This window comes from Oncorhynchus kisutch, linkage group LG30, assembly GCF_002021735.2.
Source record: "Oncorhynchus kisutch isolate 150728-3 linkage group LG30, Okis_V2, whole genome shotgun sequence".
NCBI classification, from domain to species: Eukaryota; Metazoa; Chordata; class Actinopteri; order Salmoniformes; family Salmonidae; genus Oncorhynchus; species Oncorhynchus kisutch.
In genome coordinates this window covers 9,757,326-9,771,989 of record NC_034203.2, presented here as the reverse complement: position 1 = coordinate 9,771,989, position 14,664 = coordinate 9,757,326, and the positions used below count along the sequence as shown (strand labels likewise).

At 41.7% G+C, this 14,664-nt stretch overlaps 1 protein-coding gene across 1 annotated transcript; it reads right to left on the bottom strand.

The window, feature by feature from the left end:
* Positions 1–1,849: 1,849 nt before the first annotated feature.
* On the bottom strand, positions 1,850–13,087 carry agxtb (alanine--glyoxylate and serine--pyruvate aminotransferase b). Its single transcript, XM_020467212.2, has 11 exons — positions 12,660–13,087; positions 12,177–12,369; positions 11,963–12,027; positions 9,005–9,105; positions 8,810–8,880; positions 8,636–8,720; positions 8,403–8,501; positions 8,221–8,290; positions 5,238–5,333; positions 4,848–4,976; positions 1,850–2,241 (listed from the first exon to the last, which is right to left on the bottom strand). Exons 1-11 carry the CDS (start codon positions 12,927–12,929, stop codon positions 2,134–2,136), a joined length of 1,287 nt encoding a protein of 428 aa, XP_020322801.1. The 5' UTR covers positions 12,930–13,087; the 3' UTR covers positions 1,850–2,133.
* Between the last annotated feature and the right edge of the window lie 1,577 nt (positions 13,088–14,664).

The following is a 14,664-nucleotide window of genomic DNA, read 5'->3' as shown; positions in this document are numbered from 1 at the left end:
ACATGCTTCACCGTAGGGATGGTGCCAGGTTTTCTCCAGAAGTGATGCTTGGCATTCAGGACAAATTCAATCTTGGTTTCATCAGACCAGGGAATCTTGTTTCTCATGGTCTGAGTCCTTTAGGTGCTTTTTGGCAAACTCCAAGCGGGCTGTCATGTGCCTTTTACTGAGGAGTGGCTTCTGTCTGGCCACTCTACCATAATGGCCTGATTGGTGGAGTGCTGCAGAGATGGTCGTCCTCTGGAAGGTTCTCCCATCTCCACAGAGGAACTCTGGAGCTCTGTCAGAGTGACCATCTGGTTCCTGGTCACCTCCCTGACCAAGGCCCTTCTCCCCCGATTGCTCAGTTTGGCCGGGGGGCCAGCTCTAGGAAGAGTCTTGGTGGTTCTAAACTTCTTCCATTTAAGAATGATGGAGCCAACTTTGTTCTTGGGGGACCTTCAATGCTATAGACATTGGTACTCTGACAAAAGTTTGTGCTTTGACACAATCCTGTCTCAGAGCTCTAGGGACAATTCCTTCGACCTCATGGCTTATCTTTGCTCTGACATGCACTGTCAACTGCTGGGCCTTATATAGACAGGTGTGTTCCTTTCCAAATCATGTCGAATCAATTGAATTTACCACAGGTGGACTCCAATCAAGTTGTCGAAACATTGGAAACAGGATGCACCTGAGCTCAATTTCGAGCCTCATAGCAAAGTGTCTGAATACTTATGTAAATAAGGTATTTCTGTTATGGAATTTTTATACATTTGCAAACATTTCTAAAAACCTTTTTCACTTTGTCATTGTGGGGTATTGTGTGTAGATTGATGAGGGGGGAAAACTATTTAATCAATTTTAGAATAAGGCTGTAACATAACAAATTGTGGAAAAACTCAAGGGGTCTGAATACTTTCCGAATGCACTGTATGCGTCATTTGCGTATCCTACCAGTCAACCATGGCACGTATATGACGTAGCCTATGAATACAATCATCGTGAATAAATACACTCGTAGTGTAAGACAACTGTTGCTTGGGCCGATTGTTATTGATATCTTGAATCTAACCTTACAGCCACCCTACATGAAGAACGATGTCAGAAGTAATGTATGTAAAAAAAAAAAGAAAGGTATATCCACAAGTTAAGTTGTATCGAGTTGGTTTGCTGTTGACATTGAAGATACATCCAGACGCAGTTCATTCATTTGCAACATTGTAGTGATACAATGTTTCACCGTTGGAATTTCGATTTTAAAAATTGTCTAAACATCAGAATGTTACCATGGTTACTCCATGGGATATCAGTCTGAAAGAAGTTAATGTAAAAAAGACGCAAAGTCTCCAAGCCAGAATGTTGAATAAAATTATATTTAAACATACTTTACCCGTTGTCCGTGCTGTTGGTCCTTTTGTCAGTGGTTTTATGCCGTTTTTATGTGTATAACATGATGTACAAAAACATATATGAGCTGTTTTTAAGAAATGCGATAACAAAAACCTTTCCTAAACAAAAAAAAAATCATGAAAAATTATGCACCCATGAGCTCTCGTCAGGTGAGCTGGGGCGTATTCATTGCGTCTACTCTGTTGCAAAACGTTTCTTAAATGGAAGCAAACGGGGAGGGACCTACCTGAATTTGACTGATTACACTCCTGTTATACCTACATTTCCCTGTGTGTGTGTGTATACAATACAGGCTATGCAGTGTTGAATCTGTTCAAATGTATTTCTATGAGCAAACATTTTCGTATCATGCTGTCTGGAAAAATGATTTGGGGTGTAAGTCAAATGTGTTGGCACTTACATCATTTTGTCTTTTGAAGGCCATTTATTTCCCCGAATATGCAATATGGACACAATGCAGAATTGTATATCTTTTATTGACTCCTTGAAACAGATTTTATATTCTTTCCCTGTAGAGCATTTACCTTCTACAGTAATTACAAAGTCTCTATTAGGAAAGCAGTTGCACGTGAATGTATGTCGGAATCTGTCTTTTTACATTTGTGCTTCAAATCTCTGGGCTCACAAACACCCGTGATAATACTTTCACAGATTGACGCCTTTGTCCATTCATTCCAGGTGTCCTCCAGCATGGCCGAATGCATGTTTGTTTAGGGTATTAAAAGGCATTATAAACTTTCTTTATGCTTTGCTCTTTTTGCAGTTCTTCAAAGCGTCGGCCAGGGCAGCCAGTGCCATGTCTGCATTGGTCTTCTGGCAGTTGTATCCCATCAGACCCACACGCATCACCTGGGGTGAAACAAAATGGTGGACACATCACTAACAGAGCTCACATGAGAAATTCAACCATCAAATAATTGCTCAAGACACCCGAGTAGGCAAAATTACATCGAAAAGATGTCTTATACAAATGTCAAAAATACGTATTTTCCGGACGTTAAAAATATGTCATTTACAGACAATGGCCAATTTGAGGACAATGACATCTATGGCCAAATTTCAACTGCTATACACTCTCAAGTAAGCGTTGTATCACAATAATAATTTATCATGCCTCTTAATAGAAAACAATAAAAAAGATGAGCCAACTGAAGATTGCATATGGAGTTGGTTCCCCCTTTGCTGCTATAACAGCCTCCACTATTTTGGTAAGGCTTTTCACTAGATGTTGGAACATTGCTGTAGGGACTTGCTTCCATTCAGCCACGAGCATTAGTGAGGCCGGGCACTGATGTTGGCCAATTAGGCCTGGCTCGCAGTCCAATTCCTCCAAAAGGTGTTGGATGGAGTTGAGATCAGTGCTCTGTGCAGGCCGGCCAGTCAAGTTCTTCCACACCGATCTCGATTAACCATTTCTGTAAGGACCTTGCTTTGTGCATTGGGGCATTATCATGCTGAAACAGGAAAGGGCCTTCCCCAAACTGTTTCCACAAAGTTGGAAGCACAGAATTGTTTAGAATGTCATTGTATGCTGTAGCGTTAAGATTTCCCTTTATTGGAACTAAGGGGCCTAGCCTGAACCATGAAAAACATCTCCTGACCATTATTCCTCCTTCACCAAACTTTACAGTTGGCACTATGCATTGGGGCAGGTAGTGTTTTCCTGGTATCCATTGGAACTGCCAGATGGTGAAGTGTGATTCATCACTCCAGAGAACGTGTTTCCACTGCTCCAGAGTCCAATGGCAGCGAGCTTTACACCACTCCAGCCGATGCTCAGCATTGCGCATGGCGATCTTAGGCTTGTGTGCGGCTGCTCGGCCATGGAAACCCATTTCATGAAGCTCCCGACGGACAGTTCTTGTGCTGACGTTGCTTCCAGATGCAGTTTGGAACTCGGTTGGGAGTGTTGCAAACGAGGACAGACGATTTTTACACGCTTCAGCACTCGGCGGTCCCGTTCTGTGAGCTTGTGTGGCCTACCACTTCGCGGCTGAGCCGTTGTTGCTCCTAGACATTTCCACTTCACAATAACAGCTCTTTACAGTTGACCGGGAGACAGCTCAAGAAGGGCAGAAATGTGACAAACTGACTTGTTGGAAAGGTGGCGTCCTATGTCAGTGCCATGTTGAAAGTCACTGAGCTCATCAGTAAGGCCATTCTACTACTAATGTTTGTCTATGGAGATTTCATGGATGCATACTTGATTTTATACACCTATCAGCAACGGGTGTGGCTGAAATAGCCGAATCCACTAATTTGAAGCGATGTCCGCATACTTTTGTTTATATAGTATATGTATTATTTATCCTATACATCACATGCACTTGTGTTAGCTTTTTCAGAAGCATTAACACGGGCAATGATAATGTTCAGAATAAACCAACAAACCACTTCAACCACAATAACATTCTGAGTAACGGTTGTTATGACTGCGATATGTTGTTGTTTAACTGTCTTAGTTGAATGCACTGACTTTAAGTTACTCTGGATAAGAGCGTCTGTTGAATGGCCTAAATGTTAAACAAAACACTTGCAAAGCATGCTGGGTATAAAAAAAATAAAAAGTTGGTTTATTGTCGGTGCAGTGAAATGTGTTGTTTTTTACAGGGTCAGCCATAGTAGTACAGCGTCAGGAGTTAAGTGCCTTGCTTAATTAAGAACCCATTGACAGATGTTTCACCTTGACTGCTCGGGTATTCAAACCAGCAATCTTTCGGTTAGTGGCCCAAAACTCTAACCACTAGGCTACCTGTTGTCTCTTATTATTCTAATGAGCTCCGCCCCCAAACAAGTACACATTTCGTCAGTGCGGACCTGATCCAAATCATTGCAAATCATAGACGTCTAGGCTATGTTTCACAAGTTTGAACATCCTAGTTTAGCACAGTAGAACATGGTATGGTACGGTACAGGACAGTAAAGTTTTATTCAGTCGAGTACAGTTTAGTTCAGTAGAGTTAATTAGAGTAAAGTAGGGTACAATACATTACACTATACTTTACTGTATTGTACTGCACTCTACTGTACTATACCTTTCTTTACTGTACTGTAATTTACTGTACTCTGCTGTTCTGTACTGTGCTATCCAAACTTGTGATACATAAATGTCTATGATTCGTTCAGATCTGAACCAATTATAGATATCTATGTTTGGGCTAATCAAGGCCTGTCCGGATGTCTGTGGACGTTGAAATCAAGGCCGGTCCGGACCAAAAAAAGATGGAGGACCAAAACAGGAGGTCCAAAAGACGTCGCCTGATGTCAAATGTTTAGTGGGACAGCCTTGACAACAACAAGGTACTTTCTTCCCTACATTGGTTGTCTAACCATCCCATTTGTTGTACAGACAGGGTTTCAACTCCCATATCAAATGCAATGGTTAATAAACATTTTCATGTTAGTAGTTATGCATAGGCAATTAGCTAGAACTTTAACATTCCCCTTACACTCACCATGCCAGTGGAGGGCCCCAGGCCCCCAGTCATTTCCATATTGTGGTGCTTCATGATGTACTGCAGCATCTCTCTCCAGTTGTAGCCCTCGGGTATGGCAATGGTGGTGACGGAGGGCAGCCTAAGGTCCTGCATGGATAAAATATCACGGTCCCACATTTAGACACACCTCTGTGAAATTCAAGACCAAGGAATTGCACCAGCCTTGAATTTGGAGGATGTTAGAAAAGGGACAATATTATTGCAGAACATAAATTGTTTGTTTACAATCTGTCTGAAATGGACCTCTATTCCACACTGCACTACTTCGTATGAAAATAGCATCTGGAGAAAAGTAGTGCACCGAATAGGGAATAGGGTGTGATTTCAGTTGCATGGCAAGTCTTTTACCTTGTTCTGGATGAATAGCTTGAGGCCCATGTCTTCCAGGCCCTTCCAGAGGTACCCTGCCACCTCCCTGTGGTGCCTCCAGGACTCCTCCAGCCCCTATGGGAAGACAAAGACTAGGTACTGATGGGACAGGCACAGTAAGCCGGAAACGGGTCCAAAACAGCTAGTAAATACTTTTTTCAGATTTATTTCGAGAATTAGAAGCAACGTTCAAAGTAATCAGCTAATAGGACTGCATCATAATGAACATAAACATGGTTTATTCATTAAGGTTATTCTTCCATTATGGAGAGCTCAGTGCACCTAATGTAGGGCTCAGTGAATCATATGTGCTTACCGTAAAAATTGTATTAATAGCCTGCCATTTATTTGCTTAAATCACTGAACACAACAGGCACTTACTAGAGACAGGCTTCTATTTGAGCCAGGTATCTATTTCCTTAATGCACACAGCTTTTGCTCATTTGCATAGTTCATTTGTTAATCTCAGCATTCACTTCCAACATTTTAATACATTTCTTAATTTCCTGCACTGCGTTATCATTTACACACTTTCACATTTTAACTCGGCAAGAAAAGAAACGTCCCTTTTTTCAGGACCCGGTCTTTCAAAGAATTCGTAAAAATCTATATAACTTCACAGATCTTCATTGTAAAGGGTTTAAACACTGTATCCCGTGCTTGTTCAATGAACCATAAACAATGAATGAACATGCACCTGTGGAACGGTCGTTAAGACACTAACAGCGTACAGACGGTAGGCAATTAAGGTCACAGTTATGAAAACTTAGGACACTAAAGAGGCCTTTCTACTGAATCTGGAAAAACACCAAAAGAAAGACGCCCAGGGTCCCTGCTCATCTGCGTGAACGTGCCTTAGGCATGCTGCAAGGAGGCATGAGGACTGCAGATGTGGCCAGGGCAATAAATTGCAATGTCCGTACTGCGAGACTGCTACAGGGAGACAGGACGGACAGCTGATCGTCCTCGCAATGACAGACCACGTGTAACAACACCTGCACAGGATCGGTACATTCGAACATCACACCTGCAGGACAGGTACAGAATGGCAACAACAACTGCCTGAGTTACCCCAGGAACGCACAATCCCTCCATCAGTGCTCAGACTGTCCGCAATAGGCTGAGAGAGGCTGGACTGAGGGCTTGTAGGCCTGTTGTAAGGCAGGTCCTCACCAGACATTACCGGTAACAACGTCGCCTATGGGCACAAATCCACCATCGCTGGACCAGAAAGGACTGGCAAAAAGGGCTCTTCACTGACGAGTAACGGTTTTGTCTCACCAGGGGTGATGGTCGGATTTGTGTTTATCTTCGAAGGAATGAGCGTTACACCGCGGCCTGTATTCTCGAGCGGGATCGATTTGGAGGTGGAGGGTCCGTCATGGTCTGGGGCGGTGTGTCACGGCATCATCGGACTGAGGCTGAACAACCACAACAGACCCAGGTGAATTGAAGCTCATAAACCCCATGTTAATCTGTCTGTCTGTACTGCAGTGGTGGTCACACTGCAACTGTGTCCATTACTAAAGGAGAAGTTGAGCAGGGAGAAGATACCTTTTCTAAAGGAGAAAGGCATCTGCTTTTGTCGTCTCACCAAGGGGCACATGAGCAGAGACTGTAGTAGGCGTCTCATATGTGTGCAACTAAGTCCACCCTCGTGTGCTTCATATGGAGCTACAGAAAAGAGGACCGGGAATATTGAGTCGGTGAAGAGAGGTTTGTTCTATCCATCATGCCGGTTCATGTGAAATCCAGAAAAGGAAACAAGGTATTGCTAACATATACATTCTTAGACACAGGTAGCTCAGCAACATTCTGCACCGACAAGCTGGCTCAGCAGATGAATGTAACAGGAACAAAAAGGAATGCCCTGCTGCGTACCATGGGCCAGGAAAGGCCTGTCAAAGGTGAGTGGGCTTGACACCAACAAGTTCATTAAACTATCGGAAGTTTACACTCACAAAAACCTACCAGTGACAAAGGAAAACATTCCCAGACAAGATGAGCTGTCCAAGTGGCCATATCTGGGAGAGGTTAAGCTGTCACACACATGCTGACATTGGATTGCTAAATAGGAACAATGCATCACAAGTAATGCAGGTGATCCATAGTCAAGTAGCAGGCCCGTATGCTGTCGAGACCCTACTAGGATTGGGTGGTGACTGTCCACTTAGAGAATGCAGTGACCGACGTGACACACAGGTACCGGTCGCTGCCAATAGGGTCTCCTTGATCAACCTGCTGGACCCGACGAGCCACTGTGGCACTGATTTCAGTGAGAAGGTGGAGAAGTCTGAAAGGTCAGAGCACAGCACGTTTGCCATCTGAGGTGGTGAAGCAGAGTGCATCAGCTAAAGCGACGAATGATGTCATACCCTATGTCATACACCTTCACATTTTGGCCCTTTTCTAAACATGTTTAGATAATTGTTGTTGCCTCACGTTGCATACAATAAGGGGCCGGTATGTAAGGGCCAAATAGCAGGTTTTGTTATTTGTATGAATTAGAATTATATTATTTGTTTGTATGCCATTCTGATTGTTTCTCATATTGTTTGACTGATTTTAATCACGTGTAAGTGTCTATGTCTCCCTCTGCAGGCTGGAGATGGCTTAAATAGTCATGGGCGCAGAGGCCTGCTGGGAATAGCTGGCTGGAGCCCATACTGTCTTTTGACCGTGTTTCCTTTATCTTTGTGATATTGTTTGATTGTTTGATCCAAGAATACTTAAGTTATAGCTTAAATATCGTCTTTTGATTTACTTTTTTGATTTACTTTTTGCAACATTTTGTAGATATGAAATAAATGTAACTTTATTTTTTACGGCAAACAACCTGTGGACATTCGATTTCTGGATTCATGGACTACACACGGCAGGAACAAATAGTCAGCTCATTCTCCACTGTGGCTATAAGAAAAATAAAATAGTGTTTTAAAATGGTTACAAATAGCCACTACACCTTCTCAGCAAGAATAGCAAGACTTTCCCTCAGGGAAAAGAACCCAGACACTGGTCCTGTGTGGTGGTATCTGAAACGGGGCAAAATGAAAGATTGTTATTTATTTATTATTATTTCACCTGGTTAGGATGGGAGATTTTCTCATAACAAAGTACTGTTCGTTGACAATACTGTAGACTTACAGTCTGGCTGGTTGACCATCATTTCCCCAATAGTTAGACAAGTGGGCCATGTCAAAGAGGTAGGACACTGGTTTTGTTTTCCTGTTGAACATCTTTTGGCTGTATGGTGGGGGGGGGGGGGTTCAAGAGGGAGTGTGTAAAGTCCACATTTCTCAAAATTCAAACATTAATTTGGTCTCCATTCAAAATCATTCCCCCTCTTTCTTCCCTCTCACACACACACAAACCCTCACCATGCTCTTTCATTGAAGGAGATGGGTGCTGTACCAGGGGGTGCATTCAATGCCTTTTGAGAGCCAGTGTACAGGATGTCAATATCTACAAAGACAAGAAAACAATGACATCATACACCCTATACACAAAGACAGACAGACTGAAAATGAAATAGGTATCTGAAGCTCTCTTACTCTGCTGGTCCATGAAAATAGGCGACGCCCCAAGAGACGCGACAGTATCTACAAGAAACAGGGTATTGTGTCTGAGGAGAGAGAAGAGAGAGGAATGTAGGCCTTGAATTTGAAGCCTCTGTCATCATTGTGTGAACTGAGAGAAATGCAGTGGAGATATCCTGCAGTATGTTTTGAGATGGAGCGGAGTCTCACTTGCGACAGAGGTCTCCAATGCCGTCGACAGGGTGGGCGAGGCCAGCAGAGGACTCTCCATGTGTGAGGAAGAACAGAACGGGCTTGTGTTTGGCCAGGGCCTATCGATAGACAGGAGATAGGCAGTCAGATAAACAAACTACTTTTGGCACTAAATGCCCTCCATAGTTACCCAAGCCCTTGCCATGTTGACGATATGAATTTAATATATAGGCTATATGACTGAAATCAGGGCAGGCTCTGGCCTTTTGGGGACCATACGTGAGATTTGTTTGGGGGGCCAACCCACCAAGTGGACACATTTTTTTTGTGGCCCCCTCTCTTGAAGGCGGAGAGAAAATATAAGAATAGAATATGTTTCTGAATACTTCTACATTCATGTGGATGCTACTATGATTACGGATTGTCCTGAATTTATCATGAGTAATGATGAGTGAGAAAGTTACAGATGCACAAATATCATACCCCAAAGACACCTCTCACCATTACAATAACGGTATTCTTTTGGTGGGGTATGATATTTATGCCTCCGTAACTTTCTCAGTCATCATTTTTCAAGATTCATTCAGGATTATCCCTAAAATCATGGTAGCAACCACATTAATGTAGAAGTGTTTAGAATCATATTATATTCTTATTTACAATAACAGTGACTCCAAAATGACACAATACATTATTTACCATTCATTTCTATTGGGTACAAAATGATCTGAAACAACCAAAACAAACAGCAATTGCATCCAACATGTTTGTAGAGTTATAAGCTTGATGTAATCATTGCGTGTTAGAAATATGGGACCAAATACTAAAGTTTTGACTACTTTAATACACACAAGTTTATTTATTATTACCATCACTCCTGTGTTCCAATGACACGTTGTGTTAGCTAATCCAAGTTTATAATTTTAAAAGGCTAATAGATCATTAGAAAACATTTTGCAATTATGTTAGCACAGCTGAAAACTGTTGTTCTGATTAAAGAAGCAAAAAACTGGCCTTCTTTAGAGTACTTGAGTATATGGACCATCAGCATTTGTGGGTCAGATTACAGGCTCAAAATGGCCAGAAACAAAGACCTTTCTTCTGAAACTCGTCAGTCTATTCTTGTTCTGAGAAATGAAGGCTATTCCATGCGAGAAATTGCCAAGAAACTGAAGATCTCGTACAACGCTGTCTACTACTCCCTTCACAGAACAGCGCAAACTGGCCCTAACCAGAATAGAAAGATGAGTGGGAGGCCCCGGTGCACAACTGAGCAAGAGGACAAGTACATTTAGAGTGTCTAGTTTGAGAAACAGACGCCTCACCAGTACTCAACTGGCAGTTTCATTTAATAGTACCCGCAAAACACCAGTCTCAATGTCAACAGTGAAGAGGCAACTCCGGGATGCTGGCTTTATAGGCAGAGTTGCAAAGAAAAAGCCATTTCTCAGATTGGCCAATAAAAATAAAAGATTCAAATGGGCAAAAGAACACAGACACTGGACAGAGGAAGATTGGAAGATTGGAAACAAGTGTTATGGACCGACTAATCCAAGTTTGAGGTGTTCGTATCACAAAGAAGAACATTTGTGAGACGCAGACCAAATGAAAAGATGCTGGAGGAGTGATTGACGCCATCTGTCAAGCATGGTGGAGACAATGTGATGGTCTGGGGATGCTTTGGTGGTGGTACGTGTGAGATTTGTACAGGGTAAAAGGGGTCTTGAAGAAGGAAGGCTATCACTCACATTTTGCAACGCCATGCCATACCATGTGGATGGTGCTTAATTGGAGCCAATTGCCTCCTACAACAGGACAATGACCCAAAGCACAGCTCCAAACTATGTAAGAACTGAGTGGCCTGCACAGTCACCAGATCTCAACCCTATTGATCTGTTGTGGGAGCAGCTTGACCGTAAGAAGTGCCCATCAAGCCAATCCAATTTGTGGGAGGTGCTTCAGGAAGCAAGGGGTGAAATCTCTTCAGATTACCTCAACAAATTGACAGCTAGAATGCCAAAGGTCTGCAAGGTTGTAATTGCTGCAAATTGAGGATTCTTTGACAAAAGCAAAGTTTGAAGGACACAATTATTATTTAAATTAAAAATCATTATCTATAACTTTGTCAATGTCTTGACTATATTTCATATTCATTTTGCAACTCATTTCATGTATGTTTTCATGGAAAACAAGGAAATTTCTAAGTGACTCCAAACTTTTGAACAGTAGTGTAAGTATCAAATGTAAATGTATTTGCTAAAATATACTTAAGTATCAAAAGTAAAATTATAAATTGTATCAATTCCTTATATTAAGCTAAAAAGATGGCACTCATTTTTTTTGTGGATAGCCAGGGCCACGCTCCAACACTCAGACATACAAAAAACGCATGTGTGTTTAGTGAGTCTGCCAGATCAGAGGCAGAAGTGATGAGCACTCTTGATAAGTGCACTAATTGGACCATTTTCCTGTCCTGCTAAGCATTCAAAATGAAATGAGTACTTTTGGGTATCAGGGTAAATGTATGGAGTAAAAAGTACATTATTTTAAAGTTTAAAATATATATATATATATATATATATATATATATATATATATATATATATATTACAGTACAGATACCCCCCAAAACCACTTTAGTAGTACTTTAAAGTATTTTTTCTTAAGTACTTTACACCACTGAATTTCTAAATGGTTCATCCAATATTGAAGAAAATACCCTCAAATTAAAGCTGCCAGTCATGGTAACATTTCAAATTCAGTGCTGGAGTGCAAAGCCCCCCCCCCCCCCCCCCCCACTGTCCAATTTTATTTTTCACTGTCCAAATATTTTTGGGGCTCACTGTTTAACTAGAATTGGTCACAGGTGAGGGTTGGTGACCTTGAAGTCGCAGAGGAGCCTGTATTGAAACCTGTATTGAACAATCTCTATGTGAATGCTACTTTGGTAGGCCTAATGCATTAACAAACAATTACCTTTTCAATTTCTCCATTGCTGAAAACTCCACCCGGTGCTTTTACCATGATGTGAACATTGGCACCTGGAATAAATCCAGATGAAAGTCTAATATCCGGACAAAACAGATGTATACAAGACCATAAACAATTTTCTGAAATTACATTAACTCGCAAACACTGGTCTTGTTTCAAGACCGCTGAACTCGTGAGTAAAACCGTGCGTAAAACATACCCATTCTCTCTGCGATTTCAGCCACTCGCTCTCCCCATATTCCATTGACAGCCACGAGCACGCTCTCCCCGGGTTCTACCGTGTTGAAGACGGCGCACTCCATGGCTGCGTGTCCCGAGCCGCTCATCGCTATCGTCATGTTGTTCTGTGTCTGAAAAGCGTACTGGATCCCCTTCTTGATGTCGTTCATGATCTACAAGCAACGCGTCAAATTGTTGAATAAAACAGTTGTAGTTCTAGGCCTACATAGATTAATTATGAGTGGTTCATTAAATCCTTTGTCAAAAAATAAAAAAAATTAAAAACTATTTTAATTCACATCTCAATTTAGAAATAATAAATAATATCCTAAATGTGTTCCTTCATATTGACCATGAATTTATAGGCGCACTGAGTAGTCTATAAATAACAGAACTTCTGGATAATGAACCCCCTCTGGCGGTGCCAAAAAGTAAAAAATAGTTATCAAACAAACACATTTACCTCGTACATTTCTGGGTGCAAATGGCCGATAATTCCCCTACCACCTGCGGCTAAAACTCGGGGCGGCACGTTGGACGGTCCTGGTCCGAACAGGTAGCGGAAAGGAACCTCCAGTGGCCGGAGCATGCACTCCGGGGGCGGGATGGTCACGGAGGACATGGCACGGTCAAGGCGCGGCTGTATAGGCGCGCTCATCGGGAGCAGTGATACCTCCACAGCCGCCTTTTGCGCCAGCAGCGCTCCCCTGCGAAACAAAGTCCGCTGCATCATCGTTAGCTCCTCGCTCCGGTGTTTACAACGTCTGTGACTTGCACTGACAGACAGAGGGACTGGAGTTGACTTCGGGTTTTAGTGAAGATTTAATACAAACAGGTCTTTGACCTCTTGGCCACCTAGCGTTGTGCGTCACGTCATGGACTAAACTGCACAGAGGTGGAATTGGCTCAAGTGTTCTATATTATATTGTCAGCCATCAACTGTTAAATATTGTTCACTTTAACATACTCTTTAACATTATTGACCAATTATTAATGAGAGCATGTGATTATCATGACCATATTCATCTGAAGGTATGTGTTTCCTAGTTTGAATGAGTGAAGTTTTAGAGGGGGTTTATACTATTAACAATATTTCCTCTCCTTGGGCATGACATTAGGAGTTAGGCCTAACTGAACGTTTTCTCAAACACCTGTTATATGGAATATTTTTGGAACTCCTTTTTGCCATACAATGTTCACTAAATATCCATGTATCAATTGAACCATCAAGAAGCATAATTACATGTATTTCAAATACGCATAGTATAAATAACTAGCATGTCTATCATGAGAAGAGTGAAGACTTGCACTTGGCACAGTTTGGAAATAAGCGTGCTTGGATCCAGTTGAGTTTGGTTTGGACTTGTAGCAGGAGGTGTATGCTCTGTTGATCTTTCCCACCCCTTGTGCTGCACTCACTCTGGATTTTAGAGGAGTCTACCCTTTTTAAGTGAGAGGATTGGCTGAACAGAGGACAAACAAAGAGGCATGTGCCTACACACACATTCGCACATTCACTTTTCATGTGTACCAAATGAAATCAATATTTCACTCGTCTGTCTAGAGCCCTTTCCTCGAAAAGTGAGTTAACACCGGCTTTTGTGGTTAATAATTGGAAAAACAACATACAGTAACATTTCCCACGGATTCCTGTGTCGAGAAAAAGCAATAGAACAACTTCATACAGCTCATACTCAAAATCAAATGCGTTAATTCATTCATTAATTTACTGTATAAAAAGCAGAGGCTTGCTAGCTGTGACCAGCACTTTCAGTGAAGCAAATCTCAACGTTACAGAGAGAGCTTTCTTCGGTCCCAAGAAGCACGCATTCTATACTGTAAAACCAAAGAAGTTATGTCTACTCAAACAGTTTGAGGAAACCGATTACCTAAAAAAAAAAAGTTAAGAAACTTAAATAGCTGACTACAGCAGTGCTACCTTCATATGAGTAATACAAAAGCAGTTTTTTTTTAAGTACACTGTACTTAAATGTTATGTCCCCAGGAAGCCACGCCTCAAATCATTTCCCAGTGTACCTTGTCTTTTCGATTGAGTTGTAGAGTTACCACCCATGACTGTATTTGTTAGTGACAGAGACATGGTTGTTGAATTCCGTTGTTGTCATGCTTGTGGCCTTCATTAAGTGAGTTCCTAGCTGAATACTATTATCATACTTGAACCATTATGATAATTATATTAAGAAGTAAAGGGGGGTTATTTTAAGAAGTAAAGAAAGGGAATTAGAAGAGGGGGAGAAGTGCACTAGGTACTTTTTTAAGAAAATAGTTAGTAAGGGTAGGTTAATGACTGGTTTAAAAAATAAAGATGGGGTTTTAAAAACAGATACAGAGGGAATAAAATAAGTAGTCGAGGATTTTTATGGGGAACTGTTTGGGGTAAAAGATGTGTGCAAGGAAACAATGGGGGACCTTTTAACATACATTGACAAGACCCTACACAACACGGA